Below are 19825 nucleotides of genomic sequence, written 5' to 3'. Positions count from 1 at the left end.
TCGGTAAAGTTTCTCTTTCAATCGCAACCGCTACGGGATACTCAGTGGCTCCTGAGACTTTTCAAACAGAAGTTAAGGATTGCTAACAAGCTAAGTTAGCTTTTGCGAGCTATGCTAACTAGCTTGGCAGGGTGGATGACGTTTATCTTAGTTAGCATTTAGCCTTCTTGCTAACACTTTGACTAGCCACCCTTGTTCATGATATAAACGTCGAAAGTCTGCAACACTCAAACAGGAGACATATACGTATTACTATTAAACAGTAATCAGAAACGTTGTGTTTGCCTAACGTTAACCCTGTCTTAAGTTATATCGACCACGATCAAATTCTCGGAAAAGTATTAGTTTTCCTGGAGTACTCACTGCACAGATGGTCGCTGTCAATGTTGCGATAAGAATGATTGTTAAAACGAGTGTAGATACAACATTTAGGCAGTATCTTATTACCTTTACTGAAATGATTGAATCGCATTATGTGCATAACTTGCCATCACAGTGTAAGGTGACAGCTGAATGAAAAGTTGAGAGATTATTCGTGTGGCATCACCATATCTGAAATATGTATCGTATCTCTCCATGTGTAACTTTGAAAGTGATTGTCACTTTGGCTGGTTGTAGAAATGGTCATGTGGTGTGTTGGCTTGTCTGATAGCGTTCCTGCTGCCCATGTTGAATGACTTTGCCAAAGTTGGCGGAGGCTCAATCCTTTGCTGAGAATGACTTCTGTTTCTGTTGAATTCGTTTTCTGTTGAATTCTTCCTTTGATGTGGCATTTGTAAAACTGATGTTGCACATTATCTTGTAGTTGTAGTCACAAAGGTGGATTCCTTGATTGTGCAGCCCTGTGTATTATCTAGGCTGTGTTTGCTTCTTGGTTTAAAGCCACACCTTTACCATAACCCCAGTAAACCTGCCACTTGGTCAGGTTGAGGAAGCGGAAACATTCCTGGCTCCCCAAGTGTATGGATTCAGTCTGGAGTGCAGACTTTCAAGATGTAATGAATAAATTATAGCAACTTTTGGTGTTTCAGTCGAGCTTCAAATGAGACATGTGATCCGTCCACCTCTCTGCTTCAAGAGAATCACTTGTTTATTCACTCCATTTATTTGTTTTCTAACTTGTTCTGGACACAAAGAAGCTGCGAGTCTCACAGCCTTATGGGACTGATGTCTTTGGGCTTAAATGTAGAAATTTACTTGTGATACAAGCTGTTCTTGTTGTTTCTCTCATTTTCCACAATTCCTAAGAGGTGCTGTCTCTGCTCACACGTAGTAATGATAACAGTGTATAACGGTGATGCCTGGAAAGAGGTCAGAGGTTAATGTCAGTACAGTTGGAGTTGATTGTGACTTTCACTATCTTTTTCAGTGACAGTTCAACAGAGTAACAGAGTGAATGGTCTTATTATCTTCCTGCTACAACCGAATGTTTACCATTCATACAGATCTCATGAGAATAGTGAACTTGAGTATGGTGCTGTTTTTGTTAAGAGCAGGTGGATGCCTTCCTCAGATGTAGTCAATTTTGTTGGCTCTTAATGATGAAACAAAAGACATGGTGTCAGAATTTCTCAAAAAACTTCACCACAATGATTGTTATTGCAATCTTATTTTATGTGATAGTAGTTTATGAGTTAATACGTAGGCCTATCAAAAGAGATTGTATGGAGACTGATCTTCACAAAGCTATGCAAAGGACTTTTGTTCATACAGTTACAATGAAATTATTATGGATGGATTTTTGACTCCTTTGTTAAGTCCTCTTGATTGCAGCAGTGGGAGTGAATAGAGAGCAACACAGAAGGGTTGAATCATTGTGGGTACTGTGCATTAAAACTGAACTCATATTTTATCTTCAGTCAAGGGAAAGGCTTGTGTAACCGTCCCCTGACTCTATATATTTTCAGTGAAATAATACAGGTAGATTTTGAATTTAACTACAACATTTCATTCAAGGAACCAGTATAATTCATAACACTTCTTGTCATTCATATTTGTTCATGTTTTACTTTTATGGACATCTTTTGCATCATAATTCAGTAACTTGTTGCATTTTATACAGATTATTCTCTGTACCTCTCATTAATAAGAACTGTCAAATTGTGAGGGTGCTTTGACTGATTTGTGTCATTAGCACAGAGCAAGGTCATTTTGTGTGACTAATCAGTTCCCAGGGGGTCTCCAGCAGCCACCTATCATTAATGCATGGCCTGCATATGCTGTTCATGAATGTTTCACACTGTATATCACTTGAACAGATAATGTAGAATATTTGAGCTGGATGATATGACCTAAAATCTATATAAGAATAAATTGTCACATGTACCACAGTGATTACAAATGTGGGTTTTGTTTTTTTTGTATTGGCTCATTTCTGATTGGTTTGTTGCAAAAGGTTTGTCCATTTATACTTGCTGGATGTCAGTTTGTCAGGTACTGTGAGATGCTGGCACAGCTCATTTCAAAAGCACCCAGAGAGCAGAAGGGAAGTTCACCTAGTTTATTGGCACAGTACAGTCATAGGATCCTGGAGAGACCAACCTAACATCAGGTTGTAGTTCTGCTGCGGTGCTGTCACGCTATTACAGCATCCATGCTCAGCAAAGTAGACTCAGATTCTCCAGTTTTATTTCGTTTTTTCAGACAGCCAAGTTTGCTTTATCATGTTGTAGGTTGAACCTGCTTGATTACTGTGGTTTTGATCACTTTCCCATATTGCAACTCTGCAAACAAGACATCAGTAGAGTCACTATGTTCAATTTCCTCTGTACATAAAGGGTGCTGCCTTTTTTTTTTTTCAAACTCATGCTTCAATAAAAAACTTTACTTTGTGAGACTTAAAACTTCAATAGATTGCTGTGATAAATTTATTACCATGGCCTTTTCATTTTACAAATTTGATTTTTATAGGCCTCAGTGACATCTTGGTGCAATTCCAGGTGACATTAAGATTGTTTTGTGCACTTGGTTACTACTAAATCTGTCATTTGTGTCAAGTCTCAACAACTCAAAGAATTCCTTATTTTGTGTATATTAGTTTTAGATAGTAGTTGAGAAGTTCATGTTAAACAGTATCATAGCAAATCTTCCCCACAAGCTGTCTATAAATCAGAAGTTTTAAACAGTTCTTCTGCCAAATTGAGTTAAACATGGTTGGATCTGCTGAAATTAAGGTAATGCTAATTAATAATCTGTTGTGTCCTGCTTTTATCAAAATAAAGTTCACACACATGATTCTCACACTGACATTTTCAATAAGATGTTGATTTTTCTTGACCTAGTGTAGGGAGCTATTATACAGACATTGGCTACGACAGCACAAAAGGAAACATTTACCTTGGTTTGTGCTCTGTCTCCCTCCCTCCCCTTCAGACTTTGCAGTTATGTGTCTTCTGTCATCCGGTCAACTTGCATAGCTTGCATTTTTATATGTCATCCATTTATATAGTGTAGTGTAGACTCCAGTCAAACAACTTCAATTGCACGAGTGTCAAGTAAAATACCTGTAACTTAAGCCTGTGTTTTCTTATGCAGCATAGTATAGTATGCTCTCAGTTTGTCATGCACTCCACTTTGTAGACTTATCCTGGCAAACTGAAAATATGCAATTTAAATGAATGATGTTCACATACAAATCTCAGCACCTACAGCCCAGAGTTTTATCAGTGTTATGGTTCTGACCAATCAGCTGCCTGTATCAATTAAAACTGGTCCTGGTACCCATCCCTTCCTTGGAGATGGCTGTCCAATCATTAAAAGTGGCTATTGGATCCATGTAATGGCGATATGTCCCCATTCTGTGTTGACAAAGGCTTCCCTTGCAAATAGTATTTAGTAAGCAGGGTTTGATAAGCCAGGTTTCCTCTGGAGCCAAACAGGCACTGTTGATGATTTGTGGAGGGAAAAGCAAAAGCTTAAGCTGATTGAACAGTGTGTTAATTCAGCACACTATTTCCCATATGAGTCTATAATGACATGTTGTTGTGAATTTGTCTACATACGTGGATGTTTTGTGAGTATACACAGTAATCTGTTACGTTTACAAAACATGTCATCAGTTAACTCTTCTGCCTAAACCAATTGCAAAACACCCAGCAAGAACCTTTTTGTTAAATGTGACGTGAATTGTAGATGCCGTTGTTTGAATGTAAATATAACTTGTTCATGGCACTTCACTGTATCGGTCAATAAAGTACATCGGTTGAAAGGAGCTTTCAATTTCAGTCACAAAATTAGAAGCAGAATCAGTGATTCTCTCTCATCTCTCTACCCCTGACTATATGCGCATGTCCGTGGAGATAAGGGGGAAAAAAGTAGTTTAGATATGACACGCCGCGGCTTACCTGTACCCCGTGGCTGCATTTTTCACAGTCAGAGATTTATCCAATTCTTTGATTGACCCTCGCTATACTGTCGCTACAGTTATCTAGCAGCAAGCTCAGTGTTTCAACCACTAACATTTATCCATCATAAGTAGCATTTCACAAACTCTGCTTTGAAAAATGCAGCAGATGCTGTAGTAACATTGCAAGAACAGGGGCTTTTTGTTCATCTTCTTTGACAGCGAATACAATACACAGCCTTTCAGTTAGTGATGTGCTTATCTGGACACATTAAGGTGGACTAAAGTAACTATGCACTGCTGCAATGTGCAGGTACCAGAGGAGACTCACTTTCCATTAAAACCTTCTAGTCTACGTCACATAAAAACCTTCTCGAGCTGTTGTTGTAAAATGATATTCTGCCATCTAGTGACATTTTGTTTCCAATTGACTGGTGAAATAAGTTATTGTTACTACATTTTAAATAAATTATGTCAATTTGTCCATGTAGTCGTAGTGTTGAAATCGAAAATCGAATCTTTACCTTAAAATCGAAAGTTAAATCAAATCGTGGATTTGGAAAATCATGACACTCCCATTCCTGTACGTATTGTTTGCCTCATGGGAGGGCATGCAATGCTTTTTAAATATCACTTTACAAGGTTTGCATGTTGCACTTTGAACTGTGCTGGTAATTGACCAGCTGATATCTTGTGACAGGCAGTTGAGGATGCAGATCTGCTGAACACTTGACATTCTGCAGCACTGTATAAACGTATGATAAAGCATGCATTTGGAGGAAAAGGGAAACTGCAGTCCCAAAACCAACTCAGCAGAACTGGCCAGAATTGGAGATAGATGAGGTCTAGAAAGACATGCAGTCCTTCCTTCATCCCCCACCCCCGCTGCCCCTTATCTAACAGTAAAGGCAGCCCTCTTGCTCCTCACCCCTGGGCTGGTCTCATGTCCCCCCACCAGTGTCACATGGTCGTGGAGGAGGCAGGACTGTGCAGGCCTGTTGTTTCAGTCCTGGTGGACAATGGGTCCCTGGTTTCCTGTTGTGGAGCACTGCAATGAAGTGCTGCAAGCCTCAGCACATTACATAGCACATCCTTCCCTGCCCTGCCTTGAACTTTACATATGTGGAACACACACAGAGGGCTTTTTTTCTGCTGAGCAAGATGCTGCTTTCTTTTGAAGGAAGAGCATACAGGTTAAATCAACAGATGGGACTCCTCTGGGATCCTTCAGAAGAGTTCAAACCTACTGACAAATGTATTTTCTGTCTGAGATTCTGTGGCAACCATCAGCTCAATTTAATGGCTTTTAATGGGAATTTACTGTTTGACTCAGCTTTTTTAAAAAAGGGCAGTGTCATCTGAGCTGGATGACTGTCTGCTATGGATCAGCTCAAATTAGCAAGAGTACTTTGTTTCAAGCCCTTTAAATGATTTCAGACACTCAGAAATATTGTTTGGTTATAAATCAGGACAGTTACTAATATATCAACTTTTCTTCATGAATTATATTCACAGCATAAACAAAAATACAGTGGTACTGCAATGAAATCAAGATTGTACAGTATTACCAGTATAGGCCAAAATGATCTGTAGGCCCCCTTAAATGATATGAGTGAACTCCATGGGGGGATGTTTATTACCTCACCTTCCCATTAGTTCTCATTCACTGATGAAAGGATGGGAATTGTTTGGACTGTTCTGGTTCCTCTCTACAGTGCACTCACTGTGAATGGAGCTGAGGATAGCAGAGGATCCTGCCCTATGATCCGAGCTCCTGCTGTCCCCTCAGAATGAAGATTTATTACATTTAGTCCATCTATTAGATACATAGCAGGGTTGTCTGTGTTGTGAATGTTAAGGCTGATTTTTCCACTGCATATTCAGCAGTGGTGCTGTTACACCAGCTGATTTTATCTCTCATGGAATTTTTGAATTTCATTAGATACTTTGATGTTGTTGTGCAAAAGTCTCACTTGTGACCTTCTTTATCAGTAGTTGTGGCATATTGTCAACTCATTCCCACAAGCAGTAGTAGGCTATCACATTACCTTGAGTGATTGGTGTAAGTGCAGTAAATCTTCAATGAAACATCCAGTGAGTTAGCAATAAATGGCCCTCACCTCCTGACACTGCCTTTCCAGTGCACCTAGCTGGCTTTCCTCTTTCCTGGTTGACATTAACCTGGGAGGTTTCACTAACGCGCCTACTCTTTGACATATTTACAGTGCAATTTTGTCTCTGCCTCTCGTGCAAAAATAATGCCTTGCAGAGACACTAATTTAGGACATGCCCTACTATAATGTCATATCATTGAAGAGGCAGTTCTGAAAATGATAAGAAGTGGGTGAGGCAGAGAGGTGGAATTAATGGTTTGTGAAGAGTAATGATAGTAATGCATAGTGTAATGAGTGAGTCACTCTGCCTTTTGCTGGTATTTTGCTGTGGCCATCATGCTGGCTAGCTGGCCGAGTTTTGTAACATTAGCCCTCCGATGCTCGTGTTGATTGATTATGTTTTTCCTCCTTTTGCCTGTGCTTTTTTCTCCATACCAAACTTTCTACTACATGCTTTCCTCATCATTTCAAAGTATTAGGCATTTTTTCTTGTTATCATGAGTAATTCCTTTCTAAACTACCCAGTACAGTCAACAAATTAGCTTGTTGCTGGAGTATAAATGACACACTCCTTACTCTTCCCTTTGATTGTTGTGCAGTGTCTCTTGTGCTGTCCTCTCGCTACCCTGTTGTGAATTAGCTGTTGATGGTTTCAAAGGTTTTGGGATAGCATCTGCCCATCAAAGCTTGTGCTAACAGCTAAGTTTAAAGCAGCAGTACCAAGGCCAGTGCAAGCTAGACTAAATGATTTTCCACATTGGTTGTAGCTCCACTGGTTTGACCTGCTTTCGCCCAAATTCCTGATCATTGATGTCACAGCAGCTTTAGCCCACAGCAGTGTTTTACTATAAGGTTTCCATGGCAAACCGGTCCGACAGACCAAACCGTGGTGTGGTTTGTCTTCCAGCAGTGCAACATCTGTCTGTTTGTTGTCCTTTATTCCAAGCGACAGAGGTACCATATTCATTGAGATAAGGCTGTGCCGTTCTTTCCTGTTTTACGAATGCTTTTCATTGTGAATGAAAGGGCTTCCTGCTGATCCCAGAATAGATGGCAGATGGTAGTGAGTGAGAGAGAGAGAGCACGTAAATCTGCCTAGAAGACTATTGTGTAATAATAGAGGATAACCCTCCTCTTGTGCCTAATATGTCGACATACCTCAGTCTGGTTTCCAGAGATTAGACAAGCAATTTAAAGAAAGACAAACATTTAATTTGCACAGTCACAGATCTCTGAGCCACTACATGTCATCTTGTGATACTGTTACAGGAAACGATTGTGCTCTTGGATCAAGTTAAGTGTTCTACAGTAGTTAACCCTAAAGGCACATTTGTTCACCAAAAAGTATATTCTGTCTGCGGGACTTTCCCTTTGTTTGATGTTTGAATGAATGTTGCTTCGTAAACAAGGCTTTGCAACTGGACAATGGCAGTGATAAGAGGCATGGACACAGCAATGACGTTACTGTATGATGTCACCCTCCACAACAATAAAAAAACATGAACACTGTAGGGAAAACTTGCTACAGACCAGTTTTCAGTTCTTTCCTCATACAAGTAGTAACACTTGTTCTGTAAGGTTGCAGTGTCATTGAGAGGGAAGGGAACCAGGTTACACACCAATGAAAGAATGTGGGTGGAGCAGGGCTGTGGGGAGGGTGTGAACTGTCATTGATAAAAGGTGTTCCCATTTCGTTAAGCAGTTCCTGGAACTGTGGTTTGTGTTTGCCGATTAGGACTCAACTACATCAAATTGTTGACAGTGAAGCTACATTATGTCATTAGCAAACCTTGAAATGAACACTCGTTACCATACATGGAGAGATTGTGGCTGTGGCTGGGTAGCCGAGTTGGCTCTTTGGAACTTGTCTTCACCAAAATACTCTTCATATTTAGGGGGCACACATTCTGAGTCTGCTAACCTCTTTGGCTGGTTAGGTAAAGCAGTTATTAACAACTACCATTAGAATACAGAACACAGGCCATTAGAATGTGAATTCCCCTGCTCAGCTAATGCCATAAGTGAAATGGTCTTTATTTTAAAGTTATCAGTTATTCATCATGACCACAGGTAAGCATCCAAATGCAGCTACCTCCTTAAGCGAGGTCTCATCAGATTTTGTCACATCTTAGATCTCTGTACACTCAACTTAGTACTACTGTAATAGTATTTTATATGAGTCGTGAATTCCATTTTTATAAAACACACACTGTACTTGAGAGATTTTTGCAATCTTGATGGGGAAAACAATCAAAAGGCATTTTCCTGGCAGCTCAGTATTTGTTTGTGTCATTATGTCAAATAATTGACCACAAAAAAACTCTTGCAAAGATTTATCTGCACAGATCAGGAAATCATGCTCCAAATAGCATCAGGTAATTCTACTGCGACATTTGTACAACTGGTGTATTGCTGACAGGTTGTGAAAGAAGAGGAAGTTGCCACAGCAAAACATGGTCTATACGAAATGGCTTCGTACTTTCATTTCCTTCAGATTTACTTCTCAACAGTGATGCTGTTTGTGCAGTGATTGCATTTTGTCGTGTTCAGTGTTATTGTTGGAATTGGGTTTGTAGTAGTTTGATTGTAAACTTGAAACCATTCCTGCTTTTGCACTTGTACCAGGGTTTTGACTCTCCTACCTGGTGCTGTTTTGGCACTGCCACCAGTAGGTTGTACTGTTTCAGGGCTTGTGCCCTATTTCCAGCCTTGGCAGTAAGTTGGGCTGCAGAACTTGCTGGTATTATTTGCTGCAAAGCATTTCATCCATAGCCTCTGCCTTTTGATTTTATGCAAGTTAGACCACTCTATGTCCTGTATCACATTGTTTGTTCTGCTGGGACACAAATAAGTTAGGGAAACTGAGGCAACACTGCCCAACTATGGTGTACTTGTCTTGGTTGATGGTGAATATGATTATGATTTGAATTAGTGTGTAATGGCAAAATTATGTTCATACAGCCACAGTGCTAGCCTTGACAAACTGCATTTTAACTAAATGCAGGAAGTTGGAAGAAGTCAGACCTTGATAGATTGCAGTGAGACTACAGTGTTGTGTAATATGTTTGTAGTTTCCTCTTTGGCGCATGCTTTGAGAACTTGGCGTTGGATTAGCCCTCCGCCCAGCCCAACTCTCTAACCGTTGTGACCACTCCACAGCTCCATGTGTCCAAAGAGCTGCTGCTCAGTGACGAGCTCAGTGACCTCATCGGCTGGCCGTGGGAGTGCTCAGCAGCTGAGCAGACAGTCTAAGCCTTCCTATTGGACACTGTTGTTGTTGTTGTTGTTGTTGTTGTTGTTGTTTGGTCAGCACCAGACATTATAGTTAATTTGACTGTTAAAAATTGTTATTACTCCACACAATGTTCACTGTTCACTGTGACAGTTGAAAGTCATATCCTGCTGTCTGAATGAGTTTTTTTTTTTCCCCCTCCGTCCTTTATTTTGTCACATGGTTGCCTGGGTGTCCCTTTCAAAATACTGCACTAATTTACAGTCAAATTAAAATAAATGAGAAACTACCTCCTCCCAAATGGCAGCCCGGATATGAGCTTGTTGCAGGAAGAATGTGATCTCAATAATGTAGTCAATTTTCTTTGTGAATTATATTGTTATTTCTGTTCAGCCTAACACCCCCACGCTACACACACACTTTTTTTTCCCTTTTCTCTTAGCTCCAAAACTTAGGGATCAATCCAGCCAACATAGGCTTCAGCACCCTGACCATGGAGTCGGATAAGTTCATCTGTATCCGGGAGAAGGTGGGTGAGCAGACTCAAGTGGTGATCATTGACATGGCGGACCCCAATACACCTATCCGCAGGCCCATCTCAGCTGACAGCGCCATCATGAATCCAGCCAGCAAGGTCATTGCACTTAAAGGTAAGGCATTGCATTGCAGAGGTATTTGTATTGCAGAGGCCAAGTTTCTTTAAATAAGTGTAGGAATTACCAGAGAGAAGGAGAACTACATTATATTACTTCAGTGTTGTATTTTAGCTGACCCCCTATAAGGGTCCTGCAGCATTCAGTTCTGCCATGTTTGTTCAATATAGAGACATAATCCATTTAATGATCAAGAGTATTTATAAATTATTTTCATCTGTTTATGTCCATACACATCCAGCTACTTTAGTTTTCTGCTGTGAAGTAGTTTTTACAGGCCAACATATATGTTTTTTTCCAAACATTTGTCATGTAAATATTCAAAATAGCATATTTCTAATTCTTTTTGTCCAGCATCCATGATTGCTTTGACTTTTTTTGTTGTTTTTGTTTTTGTCTTTTCTATGTTCTTTTTTTTTTCTTTACTGCTTTCTTATGTGTTTGCAGACGGTGAGTTGAAATTTAACTACTTAGTTGTGGAAGTAAAATCCTGTTTTCAAGACGGTATTTATGAAATTGTCCCATTCAGTATTATCCTCTTAAGTTAAAAAATGAAGCATACAGGCTATGTTAATTACTGCTGACATGACTTTATCCACTGTTGTGTACCATCAGGAGTGGCCTGGCTAAGTTAATGTCCTAGCTATCAATATTTTGTATGTTTCTTAACCCATTTCTGGATAATCTGTTGGACCTTCTTCCATACCTAGGCCAATGAAAATATTTCTTCGTAAACAGGATTTAGCTTTCACAACCTTATAGCTTGCTGGCATTCCATCATTTTTATTACATGTATAAATGATTTAGAACCTGTTTTACATGTGGTACTACTATGGGTAATTCAATGATTTCATTTTAATTCACATTTCTTCTCAATTTTCATTTGAAATCCATGTCTTATTCCACCTGTGTGATGTGGTAATTACCCAACCTGTTGTTTCACTTGTTTCCTACCTGTGTTTCATAAATGTTCATTTCAAAACTTTTGACAAACTCTTGGTTCTCCGTACTAAGGACTAAAGATTAGTGTCTGCTCCAACTATCAGAGAGCATCGACTTAATATGCTTTGACTTCTAACCTGTGTGGGAAGTCAGATGGCATCAGATAGCCGCATTGATGTAATGTCATATGTTCCTGATGGAACAGTAGTCCCAGATGAGGAAGGAGCTGGTTCAAGAGACTTAAGAAAATAACTTTAAGAGGTTTGCTTGTCAGGGTGTAAAAAGTAGAGTTAAGGAGCCCTTGCTGGATGTGCAGTCAGGCAGCCCAACAGCCTTGTGTGTCCATCTGTCTGTGTTCAGCTCTTGGCCGTGCCCCTATCCAACTATTAAAATTTGATTTTCTGAGCCAAACAGCTTGTGTCTTAGGATTTATGGCAAAACTATTTCCCCGTGGTCACACATTTATGTAATGAAATGAATGGATGTCTAAGCCCCCCTGGATCTCCAGGTTTGCTTTTAAAATGACTGTATTACTTTGATTAGATAAAATGATCCTTACGGCATTGACATGACTAAATTATTCAGCCCAGTTCATTTTACTTGTATAATTGTGTAAACTGCTTACCAGACTTGAAGGTATTGATTTCAAGTAAACATAGAGGTGAATATAGTCATTTTTGTTGGGTCGATGCTAGGGTGTTGATGGTTAAGGAGCTTTGCAGGTGTGACCGTGTGCAGCCATCCTCCTTTTAAATGTCTTTTTTAAAATGAGTTAAACTGCCTTTTTTTGATGACTGTCCTTTCTACAGAGGGCGTGGAACAATGTGCAGTCATAAATCGTGTGCTGAACTGTTCTAGAGTTCGAGCTTGTTGCTGGCAATCATGTGACACGCAAACATGAGCAGCAGTGAGCTTTAGAGCTGACAGAGTCTTATCTCTGCCCATTATGCTGGCTGGTTAAATGCTGCACAGCAAACACAAAGGGCTGTTAGTTGAAAGCAACTTAAAAATGTATACACATTTTATTGCCTTAATGCTGCAAAGAAGGAAACTCTGATCCTCAGTTTACAGTTTGTGATTAGGACAGCTCAGAAAATGTTAACTGAAAAAATGAGGACAAAATGCAATTGACCATTATTTATTAAAAAAAAACAACAAAACTCAAAATAATGAGTCCTGCAAATATAGTAACATTTCAGCAGTGCACATTCCTCATCAGCCACAGCACACCACTTATGTGATGTTGTGACTTATGTGGAGAGGATCAGTTGTAGTAGCTCAACAGTGTATGGAGAGCTCCAGATCCATATTAACTCATGTTGTATTACCTGTCTTGTCCTCTCTAATTATGCAGCATAGGGTCAGCATAGACCCTTCCTCCCTCTTTCTACCGCCACTGTCTTCCCTGCTCAGTCTACCATAATGCTGCTTCTCAGCCGACATTGTCATGTGACACAGTAGAGCCTTAATCTTTTCATGTAACCATGTCTGAAGGACGGACACAATGCACACACACCTCCATGATTCAGTTAAAAATCCCTTTGCTTGCTCTTTGAAATTTGGCTGCTGCTGCAAATGGTCGATTCACCACACTGCTTAGTGTACTGTACTCTGATCCCCTGGCTTAGTGATGGCGAAATGATCTTGACGGTTGTGCTAACGCATTGGTCTTTGCTTTTTCTCACTGCATTGATGAGTATTGAATAATGAGCAAACAAGGAAGTCACACTGCTTCTTAACAAAGCTTTAGCTCACAAAATTAACCCTAACTAATAAACAAAAATGCAGGTGAGTGAACCTTTTTCAAACATTTAGATTCTGATCTGTTTTCAGGACATCACAAAGCATATTTAACTTCAATTGTAGAGAATCACCTATGATCATTACTGGAAACCTTTCCTGCGACTATTGCCCAAAAGTCTCTTAATTGCTTAATATGTGCCCATCCCTCTTAATTGTGTCTCAACCTATCTTTTAATTGTCGTATTCCACCGTATACATTTTGAAATCAGATGCAGATGTGTTTGCCTTCTTTGTGAGTTGTTTGTTTCTTGCTTCTACCCTGTCTGCTTTGTTTCTCTCAGTGAAGCTTGTTCATTTGATGGGATGGGCCAGGTAGTCGGACATAAAATACATGACATACACCGAGTCCATTTAATAAGCGACTTTCCAGAGCTATGGTCACTTTAGTTAGATACTGTGTTTGTTGGTATACATTCAAAATTTACAATGAGAAGAAAGGATGTATTCAGCCATTCACACTCTCACAGACTATAGGGAGTAGCTGTTTCTTTGTTATGCTTACTGGTTTGTTAAGTTAATGCACATTGAAAATAACTTTCCTCTTACTCTTAACTGGACTTAACTGATTAGCATAGAATTGTACATGCATCTGGTATGTGGCAGCTCTGCAGTTACATATGTGTTCTTATTGACCTGCCAATTCATGAAGTACCAATAGAGTTTAGGACAGAAGAATGTACTTCCTTGCCTCTCAGGAGGTCAAAATTTTATTCACTTCATTTGTTCTACGGCAGTTGTCTCACCGCACTTCAGATATGACACAATTTCCGACTACAGCATGTATGGCATCCCCTTTCTATTAGTCATGGTGTCCTTGCTTGATGACCACTGTGCCATGACTACCAATATATCAAATTTGAATCTCCCTTTTCTCTTGAAATTGGGTGTGTTTCTTTTCCTATGAATATATATGTACATTAGCCAGAAGCTATAACATTCTTCTGGGGCCTGGCTCCTACCCCCTTTCTCCCTGCTCTAGCCGCCAAAACCCTTCAGATCTTCAACATTGAGATGAAGAGCAAGATGAAGGCGCACACCATGACAGACGATGTTACCTTCTGGAAGTGGATCTCCCTTAACACAGTTGCACTCGTGACTGACAATGCAGTCTACCACTGGAGCATGGAGGGTGACTCACAGCCTGTGAAAGTCTTTGATCGTCACTCCAGCCTGGCGGGCTGCCAGATCATCAACTACCGCACTGACGCCAAGCAGAAATGGCTCCTGCTCATTGGCATCTCAGCCCAGGTAATTTGCTGCTCATGTCTTCTGAGTTTAACACCACGTATTAGATACAGTGGTGTAGAACTGTAACATGAAACATGTCCTCATCACAGAAAATTTACAGTCAATCGCCTGTTTGCATTAACAGGAAACCATAGATAAACAGTACCTTTGCCTTGAGTATTGTTAGCCAGACAGTTTGTTTCATACATATTTATGGATATTGTTTTGCCTTTTTCAGCAAAATCGGGTGGTGGGAGCCATGCAGCTCTACTCTGTCGACAGAAAGGTTTCTCAGCCCATTGAAGGCCATGCTGCCAGCTTCGCCCAGTTCAAGATGGAGGGGAATACAGAGGAGTCAACTTTGTTCTGCTTTGCTGTCAGAGGCCAGGCTGGAGGGAAGGTGAGTGATGTTAATAGCACAATAAGGGAAACAGATTTTAATGTCACTGTCACTTGAAGCAAAACCTCTGTGTGTCTGTTTCTCACTTGTGCTTTCTCGCTTTCGACACAGTTGCACATCATTGAAGTGGGAACCCCACCAACTGGCAACCAGCCATTTCCAAAGAAAGCGGTGGATGTGTTCTTCCCCCCAGAAGCGCAGAACGACTTCCCTGTGGCCATGCAGGTGTGGACTTGGGCTAGGGCTGTCTCTTTTTCAAAACAAACTGCTTTGAATGAATTTGAACTAATCGTAATTTGCTGGAATCAATTTGGTTGCAACCCTTATAGAGTCATCATATCGCCATCTACAGTGTAGAACCAAAAATACTTCTACTCACTGCTCCTCAGATGCTTCAGTGTCGGTAATATACGATCAGCACAGCTTAGCTCACTAGTGTCCTCTGTTTTTATAAGCTGAATTTAGTTATGGGTAAATAGGGCATGCTGATTTTCAAGAGTGCCCACTGCTGGACCTCAGAGCAGGCTACTTCCAATGGCCTTATATGGACAATGTACATTTTGAATTTAAGCAAGTCATTACAGTGGGAATGTATATTTTTTTCTCACACTTGAATGAAATTTCAAATATAAAGTGACATCTCCTGCTCAGACAAACTGAACTAAGTAGGCTGATCAAGCAAAATAGACTGTATGGGCTTTTGTGGGGTCTTATTTGTTTATTTATTTATTTTTTATTTATTTATTTTTTTTTAAACCATAATCAGATTTAAAGACACAGCATTTCATCTTTGTTTCTCAACAGATAAGCTCCAAGCAAGATGTGGTTTTCCTTATTACCAAATATGGCTACATTCACTTGTATGACTTGGAGACAGGCACCTGCATCTACATGAACCGTATCAGCGGGGAGACCATCTTTGTTACTGCTCCACATGAGGCCACCTCAGGCATCATTGGGGTCAACAGGAAGGGACAGGTAAGAATGTCAAACAGTGAGTAAGGAAATTAAATGTACAGTATGTTGAGCATGGCTGCTCAGTCTTGGTAAGGTAGAATTTTGCTGATTAAACCAAATGCTCTTTCAAATGACACAGGTTAATGAATATATACAAGCACTACATCAACATCAGCTGCTGCATGGGGTAATAACAACAACTCCTTGTTTGTCTGTCATCATCAGGCAAGCTTAAACTTTTCCAGGTGGCATTATAAATAATCCAAAGTGTAGTGTTTCACACAGAGAGGGGAGAGGGTTGTGTCTTACTGCTTTTGTAAAGCTGAACCAGAGAGGAAAACTGGATCCAGCCAGCTGATGAATAATGTTCCAGCCAGGCCACACACCACATGAATAATTGAGTGAAGAGAGGAAAGCTGATCTTGGGCAGTGACGGATCTCACTGTCTGCCAGGGCACTGAAGTGCGTATGTGTGTGTGTGTACACACACACCACATGCACACAAACACGAACACAGAGGCAGTGATCTGAGGGATAATAGGCCACTGTGCAGGCCCCTCAGTGCCTCCAGATAAGTGGGTTGGTTACCAACAATATTGGTAACCTGATACTAAGTAATATATTACTACAGTGCTTTTACCATGCATTGCTTTTAAGTCCAGCACAGTCTTTGGTGAACAAGCAACATACAGACTTTTGTTCCTGGTTGGACTGGACAAGCACAACAGTGGAGACTGCAACAGAAGGGATGGTTGTGTGATGATGTTCTGCTGCTTAAAAAGTCCAGATGATATAATGTAGTATCAATCTAAGTCAAGTTGTACTTGAATATTTATGTTGTGGTATTACAGTACTTGGGTTCAATTTAATGGTAAGCAAGCAAAGTAAAAAATAACCCTCCTGAAAAAAATGTGTTCCCCACACTCACTCTCACTTGCAATAGTGATCCAGTGTGTGGAGTTAGTTAGAAAAAAATACATTACAGAGCTAAATGGTGGTTAACCAAAGGCTGCATTGTCTTTTCACCGGTGAGAAAAGAAAATCAATACCGCCACAACCCCAGTCTAAGGTCAGCTGATCTTAACGTCATGGATGGACAGGAAAATCTGGAGTAATACAAACCTAAATGTCTTGAACTCCTTTTATAAATTAATATCTGATATCTCCAGTATTATTGCTTTCATAGTGCCTAAACTTCTCCCCATAGTTGTCAGAAAGTTTCTTATCAGGAGCTATGGACTTAGCAGTGTCTGCTTGTGTGTTTGATTCTCAACATCAGGATCTCTGAACCTGTCACTCAGATTAGAAAGTGTGCGTGTGCCAGACCTGGCTCCAATGATTAAAGCTGCAGCACAGAACTGCTGCACACACCAGAGAGTGGGACAGAGAGGGAGAGGAGTGAGGTAAAGCAGCAGAATAAGAGGGGGAGAAAGGGCCCACCACCCTTCAGCACATGATGTGAAGTGGGAGGCACAGCCTGGTGCCCTCAATCCTCTTAGTGCTGGTTCTGTCATCCAATCACAACCTCCACCTGATCGTCCACGTCATCAGCATGGCAGAGAAATGTGATGTCTGCCTTGCTGTTTTACTCTTCTCTCTCTGTGTGTGTGTGTGTGTGTGTGTGTGTGTGTGTGTGTGTGTGTGTGTGTGTGTGTGTGTGTGTGTGTGTGTGTGTGTGTGTGTGTGTGTGTGTGTGTTGTGTGTGTGTTGTGTGTCTGGGTCAGTGTATCACTTGATATCGCAGCTCATGTGTCATCTGACGCTAGGTGCTCTCTAGTTGTTCTGGCAAGTTTGTCTCTTTTTTCCATCAAACTTGCTCACTGTATTTAAGTAGCAACTGAAGGGTATTGCTTAATATACTGAATTACTGGTTCACCTGTACAGAGGATGTCTTTAATCCATCTGCCATATTTCATTCACAGGTTTCTGTTTGTAATCACGACTTTAACATCTCTTTTGGATGCTGTTTCATTCCTCCCTGACCACACATACTGAGTAGAAGAATCTCCAGTAATGGACCTATTTTTACTCCTTCTTTCTGATCATTTCTTAATCCAGCTACCTCCAATTAGTCCACCCACGTTATAGTGAGTAAGCAACTCTGCTTTAGTGGCAGGAAGAATGAGGTCTAGTCACCCGTGTTAAAAGCTGGGGCACTGACCTGCTGAGTTTGCTTGTAGAGGGCCCAACACTGGCTGTCTTTCTCCTTCGCCCCCCTTCCCTTTCCTTCATCCTGCTCTTTTCACTCGACTCATTCTCCTCTCGCTCTCTCTCTCTGTTGCCAGACTGCTCACAAAAGCCATGCGTTACACTGACCCACTAATAACACATTTGCATTCAGCAGCCACAGCCCAAGTCCAGACAGCATTTAATGGAGTTTAATGCTGTTGCTCACAGTTCTATTTAGCTGAGCTTGCTCACTCTTCTGATTTCTGGCAGAAGGCGTGAACAGGGAATGTGTTTTAAGCAAGTGTCATCTAGACGTGTCAAAGATGAGTTAAAGCAAAAATCAGACCATCTGTCAAATCCAGTAGAGATTGCATTCTGTATCAGCCTGGTTGATTTATCGGTCTAGCTTTAACTTAGCCTTGCTAAACATTGTGGGGGTGGGGTTTGGGGGGACAGAGCATATAATTTCATTAGATTTGTTGCTTCATAAATGATAGAAGTACATGACAGGAAATATTTACAACTAACTACAAGCACATAGGGCTCTATTTTCGACTCCGCCGCCGGCGCGGCGCAGACAGGTGCACGGCGCATTTGGTATTTTGGTAGACCGAGGCGTACAGAGGTGCGCCAGGATGGGCGTTGCGGCGCAGTAAGGGGGAGGTGTCGGCATAATGAGCCGGCGCATTGGAATTTGCGTAAAAGTGCGCTGAAAGCTCGCCACCTCAGACCTGGTCAACTCTGTGCGCCAGCGGCGCAAGTGGGTTTTTGTTAACCGGCGCTCACGTCACCAACACCTCACAGGCAGGTTTCCACAGTGTCTGGCATTTCACTGCAATCAATTATTAGCAACAGCCGCGATTCAATGCAACTATCTGAGTCAGCACATACAGTCAGACCTAAATTTATATATTTTGATCCGTATCTCATCTGACCTCATCGAAAGCGCATTCGGCACGCGTAATGGTCACTCAACCTGACTGAATGTACACAGGTGAAACAGGGATGTCTGGTGATCTGTGACTCAAATTGCCTGGTGACGAATGTGTATGCCACTTTCCCCGGGTCGGTACATGACTCGTTCATCCGGCGAATTCTAGCATCCCTACAGTCTTTCAGGGGGACACCCCTCTGGATGGGTGGCTGCTAGGTAATAACGGCTATCCACTGAAAACGTGATGACGCCATATATCACACCGTCAACAAGACGGCAGCGTGGTTTTAACGGTGTTTTCAGCAGTGCTCGGTCAGTCATCGAACGCACACTGCGATCGATAATTAGCAACAGCGACGATTCAATGTAACTGTCTGAGTCAGCACATACAAGCACGTTCGGCACGCGTCATGGTCACTCACCCTGACCGAATGTACACAGGTGAAACAGGGATGAGAACTAATCGGTTAACATCGCTGTGCCGACCAGAAACAGCCGTGGCATCCTACAGAGCATATATACTGCATCTGTCTCAGAGCACTGAGAGACAGAGACAGACAGACACATGGAAAAACGTAAGTGATGATGTTGTCCGCTATTACCCACGTCATTTCATTCCAAATACAAATGTTATCATTGTAATGCTTAACGTTATCTGCAACGATGGAGTACATCATTGCTTTGAGGAGGATGAGGAGGAGGCCAAGGATTTACCATCTAAGGACCTCATATTTAGACATCAGAATCAGAATCAGAAATCCTTTATTTATCCCCGAGGGGAAATTGTTTTTGTTGCAGTGCTCCTTACAAGAATAGAATTAGAATAAAATTAGAGAAGAAAGAAAAGAAAGAGAACTATATATATAAAAAGCAAATATAAAAACAAAATATTTATATTGAAAATATAAATATATAAACAAAATATATCACAAAATATAGAACACAATATAAAACAATATATACATATATATATACTGAGAAAAAATAAACAGTATATACAAACGGTTGTGCAAAGTAATACAAAGGGATGTCAGGAGACACGAGTGACGTCA

At 40.9% G+C, this 19825-nt stretch overlaps 1 protein-coding gene across 2 annotated transcripts in view; it reads left to right on the top strand.

Moving 5' to 3' along the window:
* cltca (clathrin, heavy chain a (Hc)) overlaps positions 1 to 19825 on the top strand; it is a 36373-nt gene that overhangs the window by 356 nt on the left and 16192 nt on the right. Inside the window, exons 2-6 of one of the 2 annotated variants that reach the window (XM_070982343.1) lie at positions 10131 to 10791; positions 14066 to 14334; positions 14552 to 14713; positions 14825 to 14938; positions 15518 to 15691. In XM_070982343.1, the coding sequence (XP_070838444.1) occupies positions 10701 to 10791; positions 14066 to 14334; positions 14552 to 14713; positions 14825 to 14938; positions 15518 to 15691 (810 nt within the window). In that variant the 5' untranslated portion in view covers positions 10131 to 10700. The remainder of the gene's footprint in view (positions 1 to 10130; positions 10792 to 14065; positions 14335 to 14551; positions 14714 to 14824; positions 14939 to 15517; positions 15692 to 19825) is intronic. The other variant, XM_070982342.1, reaches the window with a different exon arrangement.

This window comes from Chaetodon trifascialis, chromosome 16 (genome assembly GCF_039877785.1).
Source record: "Chaetodon trifascialis isolate fChaTrf1 chromosome 16, fChaTrf1.hap1, whole genome shotgun sequence".
Taxonomy (NCBI): Eukaryota; Metazoa; Chordata; class Actinopteri; order Chaetodontiformes; family Chaetodontidae; genus Chaetodon; species Chaetodon trifascialis.
The sequence above is the reverse complement of the archived record's forward strand: the minus strand, read 5'-3'. Positions and strand labels throughout refer to the sequence as shown.